Source organism: Hibiscus syriacus, unplaced genomic scaffold, assembly GCF_006381635.1.
Source record: "Hibiscus syriacus cultivar Baekdansim isolate YM2019G1 unplaced genomic scaffold, ASM638163v2 tig00111671_pilon, whole genome shotgun sequence".
NCBI lineage: Eukaryota > Viridiplantae > Streptophyta > Magnoliopsida > Malvales > Malvaceae > Hibiscus > Hibiscus syriacus.
In genome coordinates, this window is record NW_024063152.1 from 1,260,459 (window position 1) to 1,282,920 (window position 22,462).

General features: G+C 32.7%; 2 protein-coding genes and 1 long non-coding RNA gene across 4 annotated transcripts; 2 read left to right on the forward strand and 1 right to left on the reverse strand.

Moving 5' to 3' along the window:
- Positions 1-662: 662 nt before the first annotated feature.
- On the reverse strand, positions 663-11,820 carry LOC120167384 (shaggy-related protein kinase alpha). Of its 2 annotated transcripts, XM_039176416.1 has the most exons (13): positions 11,654-11,820; positions 11,393-11,485; positions 11,214-11,273; positions 10,837-11,109; positions 10,676-10,750; positions 10,473-10,529; positions 10,239-10,379; positions 10,093-10,143; positions 9,632-9,727; positions 9,464-9,547; positions 9,138-9,240; positions 8,924-9,021; positions 663-673 (listed from the first exon to the last, which is right to left on the reverse strand). In XM_039176416.1, exons 1-12 carry the CDS (start codon positions 11,759-11,761, stop codon positions 8,939-8,941), a joined length of 1,224 nt encoding a protein of 407 aa, XP_039032347.1. In that variant the 5' UTR covers positions 11,762-11,820; the 3' UTR covers positions 663-673; positions 8,924-8,938. The 2 variants fall into 2 exon arrangements, with proteins under 2 accessions (XP_039032347.1, XP_039032346.1); XM_039176415.1 differs by lacking the exon at positions 663-673 and having other exon boundaries at positions 8,774-9,021.
- LOC120167329 (F-box/kelch-repeat protein At1g57790-like) lies at positions 4,329-14,822 on the forward strand. The gene is made up of 4 exons (XM_039176382.1): positions 4,329-4,652; positions 4,740-4,811; positions 5,396-6,387; positions 14,512-14,822. Exons 3-4 carry the CDS (start codon positions 5,535-5,537, stop codon positions 14,820-14,822), a joined length of 1,164 nt encoding a protein of 387 aa, XP_039032313.1. The 5' UTR covers positions 4,329-4,652; positions 4,740-4,811; positions 5,396-5,534.
- Positions 14,823-18,318: 3,496 nt separating this feature from the next.
- Positions 18,319-20,277, forward strand: LOC120167385. Its single transcript, XR_005520035.1, has 3 exons — positions 18,319-18,579; positions 18,659-18,730; positions 19,316-20,277. It is a non-coding gene; the product is annotated as an uncharacterized LOC120167385 (long non-coding RNA).
- The last annotated feature ends 2,185 nt before the right edge of the window (positions 20,278-22,462 follow it).

The window sequence follows — 22,462 nt, forward strand, 5'->3', positions numbered from 1 at the left end:
CTTGTAACTCATCAAAAGTAAATGAATTAAATTCATTTGAGTTGGAAGATACCTCGAATTCTTCATGAGTGGCCATGAGGCATAAGTTGACTACTTCGTCATCATTGGAGTCATCTTCATCACTCCAAACTGTTATATATGCCTTCTTCTTGGATGATTCCTTCTTTCTTAGAAGGGGACAATCATACTTGACATGCCCCGTTCTTTGCAAATTAAAGCACACCGGGGGACTCTTCTTCTTGGTTGATTCATGCTTTACTTCCTTGGAAGTCATGAATCTCTTTAACTCTTTTAAGAGCTTGACCATCTCATCTTCTTGTTCATCATTATCTTCATCCACTTCATCACTTGAATCTTGATAGCTTTCATTGGTGGATTTGAAGGCAATTCCTACCTCATTCTTTTTCTTGTTTTTCTTATTTTCACATTCTTCCTCTTCCTTCAACATCATCTCATGAGTGAGAAGGGAACTAATTAGCTCATCGAGAGTGAGAGACTTTAAGTCTCTAGCTTCGATAATGGTCATCTTCTTCAATTGCCATGACTTTGGAAGAGGGTATATCATCTTCCTCACAAGCTTCTTATTAGGGATTACTTCTCCAAATCCCCTGAGACCGTTGACAATCACAAAAAATCTATCCGTCATAGCTTTGATGTCTTCATCGGGTTTCATCTTGAAGTTCTTGTAGCTATGGTTGAGTACTTATCTTTGATTCTCTCACTTCATCGGTTCCTTCATGAGTGACTTGGAGCTTATCCCAAATCTCTTTGGCACTGGAACAAGATGAGATTCTTACATATTCATTTGGGCCTAATGCACAAAAGAGAATGTGCATAGTCTTAGCATTGTGCTGTAACTTTTTCTTCTCTTCATTACTCCAATCATCCCAATTATCTAACTCGCCGGGTGGAATGGAGTAACCGTTCATGATTGAGTTACAAGCTCCTAGATTGTAGGCTCGAATAAAGAACATTATCTTATTCTTCCAATGTGCATAATTTTCTCCATTGAAGAAGGGTGGCTTGTTGACCGTCTGTGAATCTATAATAAGTGAATCTTCAATGTAATAGGCACCGAAGGTTGAAGCCATTTCTTTGTCGGTTGCGTCGGGAATCGGTAGAGCTTATTCGATGATCGTCTCAAGGATGTTAAGCCTTCAAACGAGTCAATCTCTGATACCAATTTTTGGGATTTTCGGAAGCTCGAATCGACAACCGAAACGGTTTGCAAAGAGGGGTCGGAACGATTTTTGTGTTTAGGGAGTAAGGAGATTGAAAGATAGAAATTTGCACAGCGATTTATAATGGTTCGACTCCTCAACCAAGTTTACATCCACTACCTTAGCTCCTCACCAATGATTTTTCAACAAATTCACTAATTTGTTCTTTCTTTTTCAAGGACAAAGAGATAACATTTACAAACTCCCTAGTTTTTACGGGCTAAACTAGAACATTTCCTTAACTTTTCACGGGATCAGCTAGAACATTTTCCCTTTACAAAAGGATCAAATAAGTAAAGAAATAAACCTCTCTAAGGTAGGTGTTTATAAGAATTAAGATCGCAAGAACAATATTTACAAGAGAAAGATGAAATAAGTATGGAAAACTCTTCTCTTGTGTTTGATTGCTTGGATAGGAGTTCTCTTACTTCTTCAAGTGTCATCAGCTTGTATTTATAGCTTGAAATGAGTTTGAAGTCGTATATAGCCGTTGGGGATGTTTTGGAGCCGTTTGGGGATGATTTTTCTGCAAAACAAGGATGTCCATAACAGGGGGTATTGGTACCCCTTCAAGGGGTATCGGTACTACCTTTGTTAAATTCAAATTAAATTAGCCGTTGGAGCCAGGGGGTATGGATACCCATAGGGGGTATCGATACCCAGGGTATTGATACCCATAGGGGTATCGGTACCATAGGGGTATCGGTACCCTTTTTGCATTTGATGTTTGAGCAGTCATAGGGGTATTGATACCCGTTCACATAGGGGTATCGATACCCATTTGCATTTTTTCTCAAATTCGAATTTAATGGACTTTGAATTATTTTTGAAACCTTTTGAAATCTTTGAATAAATTCAATTCAAGTCAAAAAAAACATTTTACCTTAAATTTGTTATATCGAAACATAGTTCAACAAATACTTTAACCAATAAAATTGAGAAAACGCACCATCAAAACAACGTAACTTAATTGATGGGAAAATATTAGTTATAGGTTTAATTTGTAGAGATCTAATTCAAAATTCAATTTGTCAAACCCTAATGTATGACTAACATGAAATAATTTTAGAATTTATTATTACTATTATTATGAATTGGTTTGATTTCTTTTATTTATTTATCATTATTTATTGACTTGAAGAATAATTATTTAATATAACCTACAAGCAAGATTAAGAAATTATTACATATGACAATTATTATTTAAAAGGATAAATTACACAAATAATTCATCGACTATAAAACGCTACTTTGTTAAGTCTTCCGACTATTAAATGTTACGAAATATTTCTTTAACTAAATGGCATTGTTCTATAACTTTTAAGAGTAGAAGAAGTCAACAAAGCGTCGCCCTATAATCGATGATTATTTTATAACTTTTAATAGTCGAAAGATTCATTATAACTTTTAATAGTTGATAGATTCAACAAAACAACGCTCTATAGTAGAGGAATAACATTAATTCTTTTATTACGGAGGTCACTTGGTTCATGCGACTACAAGCAATGTTAAGAATCACATATGACAATTATTACTTCAAAGGCTTTTAACTGAAGATGCATTGTCTTCCGACGACTTTTATGAAGACGCACTGTGTTCTCGGCAACTTTCCAAAGACGCATACTGTTCCCGACGACTTCGACAAGTACTGTAGCATTCACACTAAACAAAAAAATAATTTCGATTAAACCTTATTTCAACGAATAATTTTTTAACAACCCTAGAGCAGAAAATCAACCCTTCATTCATACACTTAGGTGGGAGAATTACTATACAAATCATTTTCTATTGGGTCCACTTTTTTCTTAAAAAAAATTCAATTACATCACCCTCGTCCATACTTCATCATCTGCTCAAAGTTACAATATATTATTTACTAACGACATTAATTCACTAATAATATTATTTAAATTAAACTATGATCGATACAAGATTGTAAAATAAAGACATAATATTAAAAAATATTTTTATTATTTTATTAAGTAGTTACTTTGGTCTTTATATTTTATAGTATTTTGGCCTCTAATATTTTATTTTGGGATAAAAGGCCTCTCAATGAATATTAATCAAAGTCAACAAACAATTAATATTCCAAAATATGAATATTTTATCTTAAATATTAAACATTAGTTGGTCAAAATGCTCGAAAAAGAATAAGGTCAAAGTGACTATTTAGTCAAACGTTATGAGATTTTTTTTACCTAAAATGCTCAAAGAAAAAAGAAATCAAATGACTATTTAATCAAATATTAGGCGTATTTTTTAACATTATGCCTAGGGATGAGCACAAGACTCAAACTTGATGGTTTTCGACTAGACCCAACCCTAGTGGGTCATGTTTTTTTCAAAATTCAAGTTCGAGTTGGATACTTGGATCAATTATTTTAGAATATAAGTTCGATTCAGATTTTGGGAGTAATATTCGATCGACCCAATTCAAAAAATAATGTAAGTATACATTATATAGTTAGAGATAATTGCAATAGTATTATTCTCTATATACAATCCAAAAAATAATGTTAGTATACATTATATATTTAGAGATAATTGAAATAGTATTATTCTCTATATATATTTTTTTCAATTAGATCCTTATTTTATAAAATAAAATTAAAAATATTATTTATGTTTATATATTTGTGTTGGATCAAATACATGTTTTATTTTAAAAGACTGGTCGGGTTTTAGGACGGGTGGAGTCATCATAAACTAGGGTTGAATCAAATTTTTGATGGAAAATGTATTTTTCTCGGGTTGATCGAAAACCCGATCCAACCCAACCTATACCCATTCTAATCATGCCTAAAAATAGAAATTAAAATTCTAAAAAATAAAACTTGGAGCATAAGACATAAATTATTATTTAATCACTATATTGCGTTAAATAATTATTATATAGTTAATAGAAATAATATTTAATTAAATTTAAAATCAATTATATATTTAGATCAATTATAAAAATGATGTTATTTTTTATTACTTTTAATCAATATTTTAAGAGATTCCAAACTCTACAAATGATTTTGGTTTAATAATAAAATCAATATTTTAGAAAATTTCTAATATTAAGTTGGAGTTTTATCTTATGCAAGTTTTGTATAAATTCTCCCAAAATTTCTGCAATTGTCTCTCCTCCGCCGCTAAGCTTCTTCCTTGTCTATATTCTTAATTTACAGTTGTTTCGTGGGTAGGGCAATTTCAACCCAACAAATAAAGTTTGGTATTCTTTTGTTTATTTCATTTGAACCCTAATTGGTGCCGCCGTTAACCTTCATTTCTACTCCGCCGCAAAGCTAGACTTCCTTGTCTTTGTTCTTAATTTATAGGTGTTTCATGGGTAGGGCGATTTCAATACTCAATGAGCCTTAATCGGCGGTTCGCTTCGGTGCCGGTCCACCATTCATACCTCTAATCCAAAGCTCCCAACACAAAGTGCGAGTTTTGTTCGAGTGATTGATTTAACTTCCCCAAATTTCGATTTTATTATTATTATTATTATTATTATTTCCGAAACTGCAGGTTTAGCTTTCCAGAAGCAGCCCCTTTTACAGCCATCTTGAAATTCAGAGTCCCTCCCCAAAATCATCAATGGTAAATCAATTCCTTCCATCTACTTTTGTTAAGTATTATTTTTGTATTTTTTGTTTTGTTTTGCATGTTTTAATTAGGATTTGGGATTGGCAGGTTTTAACTGGCTTAGATTAGCATTTTTGGAGGGAAAAATAAGAATTTTGAAAATATTGATGATTTAGACAGAATTCCCAGGAACCCTGACATGCAAATCTCCCACCTTTCGTCTCTTGCCCGTCAACTACGAGTCACTTGATCACACTTTTGTTACATGCACGAGTAATCCCTCACCTTCCTTACTCTGTCGAGTAATTTCAGTTCATAGCTGCACTATTGCCTGAGCATAGCTGTATTGTATGAGATTAGTTCTCCATCTCCCCTGACCTCAGTCTGGTCTGTAACAACACAATCTGAAAGGAGAATGGTTGATTTTGATTTTTTTTAATTGCTAGTATTGTACAAATGCTGTATATTTTTTCATGCGAAATCTCTTTATATGTTTTCTATGAAGCTTTTCCCCTTAACTGCCTTGTACAAATTAGTTACTCCCTAATCTAGACAATCATATATTTAATTATGTTGCCTTTATGCCATAATATTTTCAGGCCTAGCGGGGCTGCTCGGCTGCATTAAATTAGATTTTGGTGTCTGCAATCTTGGCGCCTCTTTGCTTTGTGCTATTTTCAGGCCTAATAGTCTTGCGCATTTCCTTGAAAATCCTCAGAAATTATCTCAATAGGAGAGATGACTACGACTGGTACGAGAAATTTTAAGGAAAAACGGATTTCAAAGAGGCGGCGACTGAGTAGACATGGGCCCAATTGGTCGGATCTCCCCCTCGACATCCTTGAACGTATAATTGGACGTTTGCGTTGGGTAGATCGAAGCCGGATACGAGCAGTTTGCAAGGCTTGGTCAGTCCCAAACACTTGTATTCCTGCTATTGGTGAACTCCCCTGGGCAATGAAATTTTGTTGGCGTTATGCCTCTTTGTATCTAATACAAGGTGAGTGCCGGCTGCTGGACCCTCTTTCCAGAGAGTACCTTGTCGAAGAAAGGAGCAGAGGACTAGAGTATCTACTTTTCCTTGATGCACGACCTTGTGCTTCTTTATATGGGTGGGTTCTTTTCAAAGTGTACGACTTTATTGAAGAAAAAAAAGAGTCCCTCTTTTTGTACTCTCCGTTAACAACTGAGGTAATTAGGCTTCCGTATTTAGGGGGACCTCCCACATTTCAGGTGGCGGCGTTTTCCTTGAATGCAACATCCCCAAAATATACCATCTTTCTTTTGTGGAGTGAAAATGGAAAAATTTGTATTAAGTTATGTTCTGCCGGTGATTGTTCATGGAAGACTTTTGAGTTTGATGGTTTTGATCGGTTTAATCGTGCTAATGATGCTGCCTACACCAACGGAGTTTTCTATTGTGTTTTTAGAGGAGGACAATTGGGTGCCTTCAATGTTGAACTTAAAGGGTGGACTATTCTGGTTGATCATTGTCCACTCGTTGATCATTGTCCACTCTCACGAAGTAGTGTGCATTATGCTAAACTCATTGTGTCTGGTGCAGATCTGCAACTGTTGTCTGATAGCTCATCTTTTGGAACTCCTTAAGCTTGATTTTGCAAAGATGAATTGGGTTTATGAAAATGATTTGAATAACCGGGTGTTGTTTATCGGGTGCACTTCTTTCTCTGTTCCAGCAGTGGGGGAAGCAAATGTATTGGCAAATACCATATTCGCTTCTGGTACTTTGATGCACCCCAAAGTTAGATTTTATGGCAGCACATCTCCAAGGCAGTCGAGACTCTACCGTAAGTGTGTTGAGGCAGCAAAGTGCGACAGGATTTGGATTGAACTTCCGTTGGGTGGTATTTGGAGAGCCGATGATTTGATTCATGCTGTCTAGTTGAATGCTGCAATGCAAGCCAACCATCAACAGCATTTTTATTTGTGTTTAGATCAATTAATTATTCCTGGAACATCATATGTTTTCATGAATGGAGTTTCAATTTTAGTAAGTATTCCTGGTGCTTCATCAGAAGATCTTTGACCTTAGTTATGGGGTTTAGATCATGGAAAGAAGATTTAGCTAAGAATTGATAAAACCATAATAGATTAACTAAGTAATAAATAAATTTAAAGAATTGAAAGTTGGTGAAAACAAACCTTAAAACACAACACTCCGATACATATATATATATATTTACAGAGAGAAAATAAAAGGCTTAATACCCAAATAAGTGTCTGAATTATAATTTTTTTTCCCGAATAGGCGTCTATAATATTTTTCAGACCATTTAGGTGACTAATATTACAAACGTTATCACTTTAAGTGCCCGAACCGTCAACGACGTTAATTTCCTCCGTTAAGTGACATATAACTAGGATGATGGTAGAGACTATGTCGACAGCGGTGGTCGTGGCTTGAAAGGATGGCAGCTGCGGTTTAGTGTTAGGATTTGGGGATTTTAGGGATTTGAGACTTTTTTTGTAATTTAAAAGAAATTATGATTTTTTTATAAATATAATAATATTTTTAATATTTTTTTAAAAATAAATTTTAAAATATCATATTGTGACACGTGTCATTTGACGGAGAAAACTAACTGTCGTTACGTCCCGAGCACCTAAAGTGGTCACGTTTGTAGCGTTAAGTACATGGGTAGTCTAAAAAATACTGTAGGCACCTATTTGGACAAAAAATGTTTAGTTTGGACACTTATTTGGTATTAAGCCTAATTTTTAATTTGACCTATAAACTTTAGTTACAATATCAATTTAACCCCTAAATCTAAACAAAACCATCTGCAATTGGTCGTTAGATCGACGATTGTTAGACCCAAATTTTTTACTTCACTTATTTTTTTACCTCATAAACATAAATCTGATATATATTTCATCAAAAAAAATGTCTCAAACTTCATAAATTTAATAATACGATCAAACTAACAATATTTATGTTTCAGTAACTAAAACATTACATATCAATAACATAAATGATCAAAAATATTTTTTCCTAAATTTAATAAAAAACTAAACATTTATAAAATGAAAGTAACCATTCTAATACTTTAGCCAATAAAACTGAGAAAACGCAACATTAAAACAATGTAACTTAATTGATGGGAAAATATTAGTTATAGGTTTAATTTGTAGAAATCTAATTCAAAATTCAATTTGTCAAACCCTAATGTATGTCTAACATGAAATAATTTTACAATTTATTATTACTATTATTATGAATTGGTTTGATATCTTTTATTTATTTATCATTATTTATTGATTTGAAGAATAATTATTTAAAATAGCCTGCAAGCAAGATTAAGAAATTATTACATATGACAATTATTATTTAAAAGGATAAATTACACAAATAATTCCTCAACTATAGAACGTTATTTTATTAAGTTTTCCGACTATTAAAAGTTACAAAATATTTTCTTTAACTAAAAGGCATTGTTCTGTAACTTTTAAGAGTAGAGGAATCCAACAAAGTAACGCCCTATAATCCATAACTATTTTATATCTTTTAATAGTTGATGAATTTAACAAAACAACACTCTATAATCATAGAAACATTTGTACATTTTACCCTATTTGAAAATACAAACAAGTTCTACTTTCATTTTATAATGCCTTTACAATTATATTTTTTTTCTCAAGTAAATTATATCGTGGCTACCGATAATTTCAAATTTTCGATACGAGTTTCTTTCATTGGTCTTCTTCTTGGTTCGTGATTCTACGAGATTTGATATCATTACCTCACCCATTTACGTTGTTGCTCATCAGGTTGTCTTTAGTCATTCATCGATATATTTAACTTATTTAATTTATGATTATTCAGAAAGTATATATATATATATATATATATATATATATATTTGTATGACTAATGCAATCTACGTACATTTTTCAGAAGAAAGAAAACAAAAATACAAGCAAGATATGAAAGAAGGCATAAGTTGGTGTCCATCATCTACCATGGATGTTACAATCTCTACAAATATATAAAAGTGGGAAGATCATGTCTAAATCTGTCTGCTTTTACATAAAGGTGACTCAACAACATAACATGCATGCAACGACAATCAACTGCATAGATAAACAAAACATCATGACAGTAATACACTTTTGCATCAAAATCACAATCCAAGAGATGGACATTGCTTTCTTGCATGCTCCGGAATCAGCTTCACCGATATCTCCACCGGAAAACCCTTCAGTTCTGGTGGACACGATAACATCACCATTGTTATAATCAATCATGCATCTTTAACAATACACGAAAAAGTTTATTTCAAAGAAAATGTATGTTTTTTTTTCTTCTCAACTATTCCTTACCGTGAGGTTTGAAGTTAAACAATGGCGGAAGGAAACGACCATTTGGTAAGCGGGCATTTGAATCGCGCAACTCGTCAAAGAAAGGATGGATCAAGGCATCTAGCTGCAAATTGAGTGACACTTGCAAAATGAGATGCACGAAACAAACCAAAAGATCATCGGTAAAGAGAACACATTAATGTCCCTCTTCGCAGCTTGCTCTATGAGTTTTCTTGTCAACTCCCTTTTTCATCACGAAGATACCTCAATGCTTGGAGTTCACTCCAAAAGTCGCAAATCAAAGGAAAAACACGAACCATGATATAATAAAGGTTTTATATGCTTACAGCAGAACACCGGAGATTAGGGGAGTATTGGAGTAATCTCGACACCAAATCAACAGCTTCAGGAGGCATGCGCTTATGGAATATCTGGTACAAAAAAATATTTCAAATCATTGTTCCATAAGATTAAACAGAAGACCATTTGCACACTCGTTCTTTGATCCTTAATACCTTATGCCACGGGTGAGCCTTAATCTGAGGGAATTTGAACTCTGTATAATTAGGGTTCATACACTTTATTTCCTCTCGTGTTGGAGTGCCCAAGACCTAGAAAATAGTCTCATAATAATCATAACAAGAGAGAAATGGTCAGTTTGACATTGCAAATTACTAAAGAAGGTATAATGATATCAAACAGAACACATGCAATGGAAAAGTATTAGGACCAAAGTTTATTAGCCAAGTACACATCCACAAGGAACACGAGTATTGCACGACATTATCATTAACAAAGGCACTTATAGAAACCATAATAAATGGCAATTTTAAATAGCAACGAATCTGTTATCTCTGTGAAGAAAATAAGTTTCCTCCCATTGAAACATTCCACAATGACATTATTGTAATAATGTGGACATATGCATACGCACACAAAAGCATTGCACTAACTATTCACTCAGAAAGTTAAATACCTTAATAATCTCAACAAGCTGGTCGACTCCACTCTCACCAGGAAATAAAGGCTGAGATAAATAGGAAATTTTTTTTATTACGGAACGCCAACCTTAATTTAAGGCAATAATAACAACCATAAACCTCATATGTACAAGCTTCCTACCTGTCCAAGTAGCATTTCAGCAAGGACACAGCCAGCAGACCAGATGTCAATAGCCGTAGTGTACTCGGTTGCTCCAAATATTAGTTCAGGTGCTCTATAATACCTTGAGCAGATGTAGGATATGTTTGGTTCCCCTTTCACCTACCAAGATATGAAAATGTGAAATAGTAAGACCTAAGCGAAACTCAAAGATTCATAAACAAATAATTAAATACGATAGAGATTACAACCTACCAAAACTTTCGCACTTCCAAAATCACATAGTTTAACTTGTTGAGTATGCGGATTTACCTGTAGGCAGGAAAGAGTAATACATCAAGATCATGTTGAAAATTAAGAGGATTGACATGACAAGTTATTCACTTTGCAGGTAAGGGGTTCTACTAAAATAAAAAAACGAGGCAAATGTCACAGTAGAAAGAGATATTTGAACATACCAAAAGGTTTTGAGGTTTGATGTCCCGATGACACACACCAATGCTGCGATGGATGTAAGACAAAGCCCTAAATATCTACCAAACATCAACTTTTATTAGCATCTGAGATGACTCAATTAAAAAGAACACGAAAAACCAAAATTTTAAACACCAACATGTACCTGGTATGTATAAAGTTTCACATATATCAATGGCATCCTTTGGTTCAACTTGTTATAGTGCTTGATAACACGATGAACAGTTTCAGGTACATACTCAAGTACCAAATTGAGATAAAGTTCATCCTTCTCTGTTGTAGAAAAAAAGCAATGTTTCAAAGCCACAACGTTTGGGTGGTCAAGAAGTCGCATTGTTTGCAGCTCACGGTTCTTGTACCTCTTATCTTGAAGAACCTTCTTTATAGCAACAGTTTCACCTGTCTCCAAGCACTTTGCCTTTAAAAAGAAAAAGAAAAAAGAAACAATGAACATCCATATAACCTAAAAATGATGATTAGCAAGTTATGCCACCTTTCGCGAAGCAAACAAGTGTTTCTTACCTGGAAGACAACTCCAAATGATCCATGTCCAACCACACGCTCAGCCATGTAACTTATAGTCTGGAATTTATAGTGTTATATTAGAAGATGTCATGTAATGAAAGAAAATGGGGAAGAAGGATAACTAATGTGTAACGTTTAATCACTGCAATTAAATCTCAAAGCAGAAGAAGTAATACCTGTTTCGGCTGACCATTTCTACCACCAATCGTTGTCACAATTATATGCCCTGTCTCTGTCCCATTACCATCCACAACTGTTGCTTCCATTTCCTAAAAATTAGAGATGATCCATGAGTCATAGAAGCATTTCGTTTTTCTTTTTGGTTTACTAATGAAAGCGAGTAGTACTCAGTAATTATTAAATTAAATGATTAGAAAATGCAAAGCAGGGAATCACAATGGTAAAAGGAACAAAAAGGAGCGTTCAAAAATGCATACTTTTTCATCTCTAATTTTCATGTCATTCATCTCCTCGGGTAACTTCTCGACACCAGCAGCACTAGATTCTGTTACACCAGAAGTAGGCACCGTGCCCCCGGAAGCCATCTTTAAGACAAAAGAGTGTCCTCCTAATTTTCCACCTCACAGCCAATCATTTATGTACATTGCAAAAAGACAAAAAAGATGTTACTAAAACTCAACTGAGATACAACAAATATGTTAAAAACAACCTCTAACATTAACTGCACCGTGAAGACTACAGTAGAACAAACTCACAAAGTACCCACAAAAAATCAAGTGCAATAAACCCCTTTTACCTATGTAGCAATCCAACCTTAACACACACTCACAAAACACTCATCCCCTTTTCAAAACCAGCAAGAATCTTAACAAATACCAATTATTTTAGCCAGAATATAAACTGCAACAGTTTTGAGCCCATCAAAGCAGAAATCTTTTAGCTTTTATCTTGCATATACATATACGTACACAATCATACTTACATACGTATATATTATACACAGGAAATCTCCACATCTAGCTTAAACAAAAGGATTTTAAGATATCATTCAGACAAAAAAGGAGCTAATGAGACTTCAAAAAATATAATAGCAAATAAAAAGAAGCATAAACTGAAATAATTTTAGAATTTATTATTACTATTATTATGAATTGGTTTGATTTCTTTTATTTATTTATCATTATTTATTGACTTGAAGAATAATTATTTAATATAACCTACGAGCAAGATTAAGAAATTATTACATATGACAATTATTATTTAAAAGGATAAATTACACAAATAATTCATCGACTATAAAATGCTACTTTGTTAAGTCTTCTGACTATTAAACGTTACGAAATATTTCTTTAACTAAATGACATTGTTCTATAACTTTTAAGAGTAGAAGAATTCAACAAAGCGACGCCCTATAATCGATGATTATTTTATAACTTTTAATAGTCGAAAGATTCATTATAACTTTTAATAGTTTAGAGATTCAACAAAACAACGCTCTATAGTAGAGGAATAACATTTATTCCTTTACCACATAGACCACTTGGTTCGTGCGACTACAAGCAAGGTTAAGAATCACATATGACAATTATTACTTGAAAGGCTTTTAGTTGAAGACGCATTGTCTTCCGGCGACTTTTCCGAAGACACACTGTGTTCTCGGCGACTTTCCAAAGACGCATTGTGTTCCCAACGACTTCCAACAGGTACTGTAGCATTCACACTAAACCAGAAAATAATTTTGATTAGACCTTATTTCAACGAATAATGTTTTAACAACCCTACAACAGAAAATCAACCCTTCATTGATACAGTTAGGTGGGAGAACTACTATACAAATCATTTTCTATTGGGTCCACCTTTTTCTTAAAAAAATTCAATTATATCACCCTCGTCCATACTTCATCATCTGCTCAAAGTTACAATATATTATTTACTAACCACATTAATTCACTAATAATATTAATTAAATTAAACTATGATCGATACAAGATTGTAAAATAAAGACATAATATTAAAAAAATTGTATTATTTGATGAAGTAGTTACTTTGGTATTTATATTTTAGAGTATTTTGGCATCTAATATTTTATTTTGAGATAAAAAGATCTCTCAATGAATGATAATCAAAGTCAACAAACAATTAATATTCCAAAATATGAATATTTTGTCTTAATTATTAAACATTAGTTGGTCAAAATGCTAAAAAAAGAATAAGGTCAAAGTGACTATTTAGTCAAACGTTAGAAGTTATCTTACCTAAAATGCTTAAAGAAAAAAAAGAAATTAAATGACTATTTAATCAAATATTAGGCGTATTTTTTAAAATTATGCCTAGGAATGGGCACAAGACTCAAACTTGATGGTCTTCGACGAGACCCAACCCTAGTGGCTTATGTTTTTTTTCTTTCAAAATTCAAGTTTGAGTTGGATCAGGTTTTTTAGAAGATAAGTTCGAGTTCAGATTTTGGAAGAAATATTCGACCGACCCAATCCAAAAAATAATGTAAGTATACATTATATATTTAGAGATAATTGCATTATTATTATTATTCTCTCTCTATATATATATATTCAATTAGATCCTTATTTTATCAAATAAAATTAAAAATATTATATATGTTTATATATTTGTGTTGGATAAAATACATGTTTTATTTTAAAAGACTGGTTGGGTTTTAGGTCGGGTGGAGTCACCATAAACTAGGGTTGAATCAAATTTTTGATGGGAAATGTATTTTTCTCGGGTTGATCGAAAACTCTATCCAACCCAACCTATGCACATTCTAATTATGCCTAAAAATAGAAATTAAAATTCTAAAAAATAAAACTTGGAGCATAAAACATAAATTATTATTTAATCACTATATTGTTAAATAATTATTATATAGTTAATAGAAATAATATTTAATTAAATTTAAAATCAATTATATATTTAGATCAATTATAAAAATGATGTTATTTTTTATTACTTTTAATCAATATTTTAAGAGATTCCAAACTCTACAAATGATTTTGGTTTAATAATAAAATCAATATTTTAGAAATTTTCTAATATTAAGTTGGAGTTTTATCTTATGCAAGTTTTGTATAAATTCTCCCAAAATTTCTGCAATTGTCTCTCTTCCGCCGCAAAGCTTCTTCCTTGTCTTTATTCTTAATTTATAGTTGTTTCGTGGGTAGGGCAATTTCAACCCAACAAATAAAGTTTGGTATTCTTTTGTTTTTTTTCATTTGAACCCTAATTGGTGCAGCCGTAAACCTTCATTTCTACTCCGCCGCAAAGCTAGACTTCCTTGTCTTTGTTCTTAATTTATAACTGTTGTCTGATAGCTCATCTTTGGAACTCCTTAAGCTTGATTTTGCAACGATGAATTGGGTTTATGAAAATGATTTGAATAACCGGGTGTTGTTTATCGGGTGCACTTCTTTCTCTGTTCCAGCAGTGGGGGAAGCAAATGTATTGGCAAATACCATATTCGCTTCTGGTACTTTGATGCACCCCAAAGTTAGATTTTATGGCAGCACATCTCCAAGGCAGTCGAGACTCTACCGTAAGTGTGTTGAGGCAGCAAAGTGCGACAGGATTTGGATTGATCTTCCGTTGGGTGGTATTTGGAGAGCCGATGATTTGATTCATGCTGTCTAGTTGAATGCTGCAACGCAAACCAACCATCAACAGCATTTTTTATTTATGTTTAGATCAATTAATTATTCCTGGAACATCATATGTTTTCATGAATGGAGTTTCAATTCCTGGTACTTCATCAGAAGATCTTTGACCTTAGTTATGGGGGTTTAGATCATGGAAAGAAGATTTAGCTAAGAATTGATAAAACCATAATAGATAAACTAAGTAATAAATACATTTAAAGAATTGAAAGTTGGTGAAAACAAACCTTAAAACAAAAGACTCCGATACACGCATATATATATATATATATATATATATATATATATAGAGAGAGAGAGAAAAGAGAGAGAGAAAAGTCTTAATACCAAATAAGTGTCCGGACTATATACTCTTTTTCCTGAGTAGGCGCCTATAATAATTTTTCGTATCATTTAGGTGATTAATGTTACAAACGTTATCACTTTAAGTGTCCGAATAGTCAACGACGTTAATTTTTAAAAATATATATAATTTTTTCTTATTTTATATAAAAAATTTAAAATTATCGAATTGTGACACGTGTCACTTAAAGGAGAAAACTAACAGTCTGTCATGGTTTGTCTCAGTTTGAGTGACAGAATGAAACGTTAGGCGCCAAACTAGAACGAAATAAACATTATACACTAAACTAAAAAAAGAGGAATGACACCTTTTGTATATTTAAACCTTTAGTAAAATAGGTTAATTTCTAGGCTTAATACTCAAATAAGTGCCCAAACTATACCTTTTTTCCCGAATAGGTGCCTACATTATTTTTTGACCATCCTGGTGTCTAACGTTACAAACGTTACCACTCTAGGTGTCCGAACTGTCAACGGAGTTAATTTCCACTATTAAGTGACACATGTCACAATATGATAATTTAATTTTTTTATATAAAATAAAAAAATATTTTTAAAAAGAAAACACATAAAATTTGAAATAACCCCAAAACATTGAAGACATAAATTTTGAAATAACCCTAAAACATTAAAGACATTCGTTTCAACCCTTAAACCTACACTGACCACTACCCTTTGTCATCGTCGAAACTCAACTCGACCTCACCTCCACCTCACCTCCCTCATAGACCAAAATCCCTATGAAATCATGACCTATCGTTGACCAATCGACGTTTTATATACCCCACAAACCCTATGATAAAAAATCGCAATCCCACGTGATTCCGACGCTAATCGACAACAACTATGGCGGCGTATAACTAGGATGACGCCAGAGACTGTCGACGACGATGATCGTGGTCAAAAAGGGCGGTGGCGGTGGTTTAGTGTTAGAATTTAGAGATTTAGGGATTTTGAGGCTTTTTGTGATTTAAAAGAAATTAGAGTTTTTGTTATAAATATGATAATATTTTTAATATTTTTTAAAATATAAATTAAAAAATTATCAGATTGTAACACATGTCACTTAATAGGAAAAACTAACGACTGTTACGTCTTGAACATTTAAAGTGGACGTGTTTGTAACGTTAGATACATAAATGGTCCAAAAAAAATGTTTTAGGCAATTATTTAGGAAAAAAAAGGTTAGTTTCATAACTTGCTTGGGGATTAAGCCAAAAACAAAAAAAGGATCGGTTATCAACGATAAATGAACAATAATCTGATTTGGTGTTTGAGTCAAATTTAGAAGTGTCAGCATAGAGAAAGACTTTAATTCTAACGGTAAACATAAATTCGAAATTTTATTTCAGTTTGTCCTTATTTTCGTTAACAAAAAGAATATTATCAATGATAATAATTACTTTAATAAAAATATTATTTTAATTTGTTTGATAATTATTTATTAGTTCTTATCATTTCAGATAAAACTATTTTGAGATAATGAATTCTACTATGACTAAGATAATTATTATTTGGGTGTATATTTATTATGTTTTTATTTCATGTTAATTTACTATTTAAAAATTATTAATTACTATTTAAAAATTATTACACATATTTAAATAATAATTTCATATTGAATATATTTTTATTAATATTATATTTATAATGTATTTAATATTATATTTTAAATATATTGTTTTAATGTCTAGCTCATTAAATAAATATTGATTAAAAATGTTCGATTAAGACAAGTTAAATTTGAACCTTGTTTCTTATACGAGAATTTAACTTGTAAGTTTATCATAATGAAATTATTATAAAATACTCGAATTTTGTTCGATAATTAATGTATTAAAACTTAAAGTTTTGATAGTACGTTACTTTTGATTCTACACTCATTAGAAAGCTTGATCATCATTTAAGGTGAGTTCCCAACTCTAAAATATATATTTTAGTATAACTTAAATAATTATTTTTAGTCCTTAAAATTTAACTTAAAGTCTTATCATATATGATGAAAAAAATAAATACAATCTGTGTAATCCTTTTAAATATTCTAGTTATATTTAATATGTCGAATGTAACTTTTTTATAAAATTTAGATAATATAATGAATTAGTTCTATGATTGTTAAGAAGAAAATATTTAACATGGATAATTTAATAAATAAATTAAAATCATCTTCTACATAATCTTGTATTCTTTTAATTAAATATGTATCTACATATTCTTATTTATATGTTAAATAACGTTACATTTTAAAAAACTTATTTTTAAATATAATGTTATATTTTGAAAACAAACACCAATTTACATTATAAATAAAGTTTAGGTACAATAATAAAATAAAGGTAGTAATTTAGGTGTTAAATATAGAATTTATCAAATTTATTAATATTTTATTGCGAGGGGCAGAGCCTAAGCTGTTCTTCCTGTGTTATATCGGGAAAATCACCAAAATATTCGACCGACCCAATCCAAAAAATAATGTAAGTATATATTATATATTTAGAGATAATTACAATATTATTATTCTCTCTCTATATATATTTTCAATTAGATCCTTATTTTATCAAATAAAATTAAAAATACTATATATGTTTATATATTTGTGTTGGATCAAATACATGTTTTATTTTAAAAGACTGGTCGAGTTTTAGGTCGGGTGGAGTCACCATAAACTAGAGTTGAATCGAATTTTTGATGGAAATGTATTTTTCTCGGGTTGATCGAAAACTCGATCTAACCCAACCTATACCCATTCTAATTATGCCTAAAAATAGAAATTAAAATTCTAAAAAATCAAACTTGGAACATAAAACATAAATTATTATTTAATCACTATATTGAGTTAAATAATTATTATATAGTTAATAGAAATCATATTTAATTAAATTTAAAATCAATTATATATTTAGATTAATTATAAAAAATTGATGTTAATTTTTATTACTTTTAATCAATATTTTAAGAGATTCCAAACTCTACAAATGATTTTGGTTTAATAATAAAATCAATATTTTAGAAATTTTCTAATATTAAGTTGGAGTTTTATCTTATGCAAGTTTTGTATAAATTCTCCCAAAATTTCTGCAATTGTCTCTCTTCCGCCGCAAAGCTTCTTCCTTGTCTTTATTCTTAATTTATAGTTGTTTCGTGGGTAGGGCAATTTCAACCCAACAAATAAAGTTTGGTATTCTTTTGTTTTTTTTTCATTTGAACCCTAATTGGTGCCACCGTAAACCTTCATTTCTACTCCGCCGCAAAGCTAGACTTCCTTGTCTTTGTTCTTAATTTATAGGTGTTTCATGGGTAGGGCGATTTCAATACTCAATGAGCCTTAATCGGCGGTTCGCTTCGGTGCCGGTCCACCATTCATACCTCTAATCCAAAGCTCCCAACACAAAGTGCGAGTTTTGTTCGAGTGATTGATTTAACTTCCCCAAATTTCCATTTTTTTTATTATTATTATTTCCGAAACTGCAGGTTTAGCTTTCCAGAAGCAGCCCCTTTTACAGCCATCTTGAAATTCAGAGTCCCTCCCCAAAATCATCAATGGTAAATCAATTCCTTCCATCTACTTTTGTTAAGTATTATTTTTGTATTTTTTGTTTTGTTTTGCATGTTTTAATTAGGATTTGGGATTGGGAGGTTTTAACTGGCTTAGATTAGCATTTTTGAAGGGAAAAATAAGAATTTTGAAAATATTGACGATTTAGACAGAATTCCCAGGAACCCTGTCATGCAAATCTCCCACCTTTCGTCCCTTGCCCGTCAACTACGAGTCACTTGATCACACTTTTGTTACGTGCACGAGTAATCCCTCACCTTCCTTACTCTGTCGAGTAATTTCAGTTCATAGCTGCACTATTGCCTGAGCATAGCTGTATTGTATGAGATTAGTTCTCCGTCTCCCCTGACCTCAGTCTGGTCTGTAACAACACAATCTGAAAGGAGAATGGTTGATTTTGATTTTTTTTAATTGCTAATATTGTACAAATGCTGTATATTTTGTCAAGTGAAATCTCTTTATATGTTTTCTATGAAGCTATTCCCCCTTAACTGCCTTGTACAAATTAGTTACTCCCTAATCTAGACGATCATATATTTAATTATGTTGCCTTTATGCCATAATATTTTCAGGACTAGCGGGGCTGCTCGGCTGCATTAAATTAGATTTTGGTGTCTGCAATCTCGGCGCCTCTTTGCTTTGTGCTATTTTCTCTCTTCAAAAAGAGAGGGGGAAAAACATTTTCAGTTGTATAAGTTTGGATGGGTGATGTCTGCACAAGTCATCCAACACGTTTGAAACTGTATCTCAAGTCTGGTTTGATTGTCTAGTTAAAGTCAACCGCATAAAAAAACATAGCTCATTGAAACCCAAAGAATCATCCAACAAATTAGGACAGTTGTCAAGAGAAGAACCCCTTGTAACCAGTCCGGCTCCAGCCGCCGTTCCTGTCTTTCATTGATTAGCCTCATCTTCCTAATAGTCTTGCTCATTTCCTTGAAAATCCTCAGAAATTATCTCAATAGGAGAGATGACTACGACTGGTACGAGAAATTTTAAGGAAAAACGGATTTCAAAGAGGCTGCGACTGAGTAGACATGGGCCCAATTGGTCGGATCTCCCCCTCGACATCCTTGAACGTATAATTGGATTTTTGCGTTGGATAGATCGAAGCCGGATACGAGCAGTTTGCAAGGCTTGGTCAGTCCCAAACACTTGTATTCCTGCTATTGTTGAACTCCCCTGGGCAATGAAATTTTGTTGGCGTTATGCCTCTTTGTATCTAATACAAGGTGAGTGCCGGCTGCTGGACCCTCTTTCCAGAGAGTACCTTGTCGAAGAAAGGAGCAGAGGACTAGAGTATCTACTTTTCCTTGATGCACGACCTTGTGCTTCTTTATATGGGTGGGTTCTTTTCAAAGTGTACGGCTTTATTGAAGAAAAAAAAGAGTCCCTCTTTTTGTACTCTCCGTTAACAACTGAGGTAATTAGGCTTCCGTATTTAGGGGGACCTCCCACATTTCAGGTGGCGACGTTTGCCTTGAATGCAACATCCCCAAAATGTACCATCTTTCTTTTGTGGAGTGAAAATGGAAAAATTGTATTAAGTTATGTTCTGCCGGTGATTGTTCATGGAAGACTTTGAGTTTGATGGTTTTGATCGGTTTAATCGTGCTAATGATGCTGCCTACACCAACGGAGTTTTCTATTGTGTTTTTAGAGAAGGTCAATTGGGTGCCTTCAATGTTGAACTTAAAGGGTGGACTATTCTGGTTGATCATTGTCCACTCGTTGATCATTGTCCACTCTCACGAAGTAGTGTGCATTATGCTAAACTCATTGTCTGGTGCAGATCTGCAACTGTTGTCTGATAGCTCATCTTTGGAACTCCTTAAGCTTGATTTTGCAAAGATGGATTGGGTTTATGAAAATGATTTGAATAACCGGGTGTTGTTTATCGGGTGCACTTCTTTCTCTGTTCCAGCAGTGGGGGAAGCAAATGTATTAGCGAATACCATATTCGCTTCTGGTACTTTGATGCACCCCAAAGTTAGATTTTATGGCAGCACATCTCCAAGGCAGTCGAGACTCTACCGTGAGTGTGTTGAGGCAGCAAAGTGCGACAGGATTTGGATTGAACTTCCGTTGGGTGGTATTTGGAGAGCCGATGATTTGATTCATGCTGTCTAGTTGAATGCTGCAATGCAAACCAACCATCAACAGCATTTTTTATTTATGTTTAGATCAATTAATTATTCCTGGAACATCATATGTTTTCATGAATGGAGTTTCAATTTTAGTAAGTATTCCTGGTGCTTCATCATAAGATCTTTGACCTTAGTTATGGGGTTTAGATCATGGAAAGAAGATTTAGCTAAGAATTGATAAAACCATAATAGATAAACTAAGTAATAAATAAATTTAAAGAATTGAAAGTTGGTGAAAACAAACCTTAAAACACAAGACTCCGATACGTACACACACACACACACACACATATATATATATATATATATATATATATATATATATATATATATATATATATATATAGAGAGAGAGAGAGAGAGAGAAGGCTTAATACCCAAATAAGTGTTCGAATTATACTCTTTTTCTTTAATAGGCGCCTATAGTAATTTTTCGGACCATTTAGGTGATTAGTGTTACAAAAGTTATCACTTTAAGTATCCGAATCGTCAACGACGTTAATTTTAAAAAAAATACATAATCTTTTTTATTTTATATAAATTTTTTAAAATTATTGAATTGTGACACGTGTCACTTAACGTAGAAAACTAACAGTCTGTCACGGCTTGCCTCAGTTTGAGTGACAGAATGAAACGTTAGGCGCCAAACTGAAACGAAATAAACGTTATACACTAAACTGAAAAAAGGGGAATAGGTTGGGCACCTTTTGTATAATTAAACCTTTAGTAAAATGAGTTAATTTTTAGGCTTAATACCCAAATAAGTGCCCAAACTATACATTTTTCCCCGAATAGGTGCCTACAATATTTTTTGACCATCCAGGTGCCTAACGTTACAAACGTTACCACTCTAGGTGCCCGAGCTGTCAACGGAGTTAATTTCCACTGTTAAGTGTCACGTGTCACAATATGATAATTTGAATATTTTTATATAAAATAAAAAATAATATATATATATATATATATATATATTTAAAAAGAAAACATATAAAAATTGAAATAGCCCCAAAACATTGAAGACATTCGTTTACACCCTTAAACCTACGCTGACCACTACCCTTTGTCATCGTCGAAGCTCCACTCGACCTCACCTCCCTCATAGACCAAAATCCCTATGAAATCATGACCTATCGTCGACCAATCGACGTTTTATATACCCCACAAACCCTATGATAAAAATCACAATCCCACGCGATTCCGACGCTAATCGACAACAACTATGGCGGCGTATAACTAGGATGACGCCAGAGACTGTCGACGACGACGATCGTGGTCAAAAAGGGCGGTGGCGGTGGTTTAGTGTTAGAATTTAGAGATTTAGGGATTTTGAGGCTTTTTGTGATTTAAAAGAAATTAGAGTTTTTGTTATAAATATGATAATATTTTTAATATTTTTTAAAATATAAATTAAAAAATTATCAGATTGTAACACATGTCACTTAATAAGAAAAACTAACGACTGTTACGTCTTGAACATTTAAAGTGGACGTGTTTGTAACGTTAGATACATAAATGGTCCAAAAAAATGTTTTAGGCACTTATTTAGGGAAAAAAAAGGTTAGTTTCAGAACT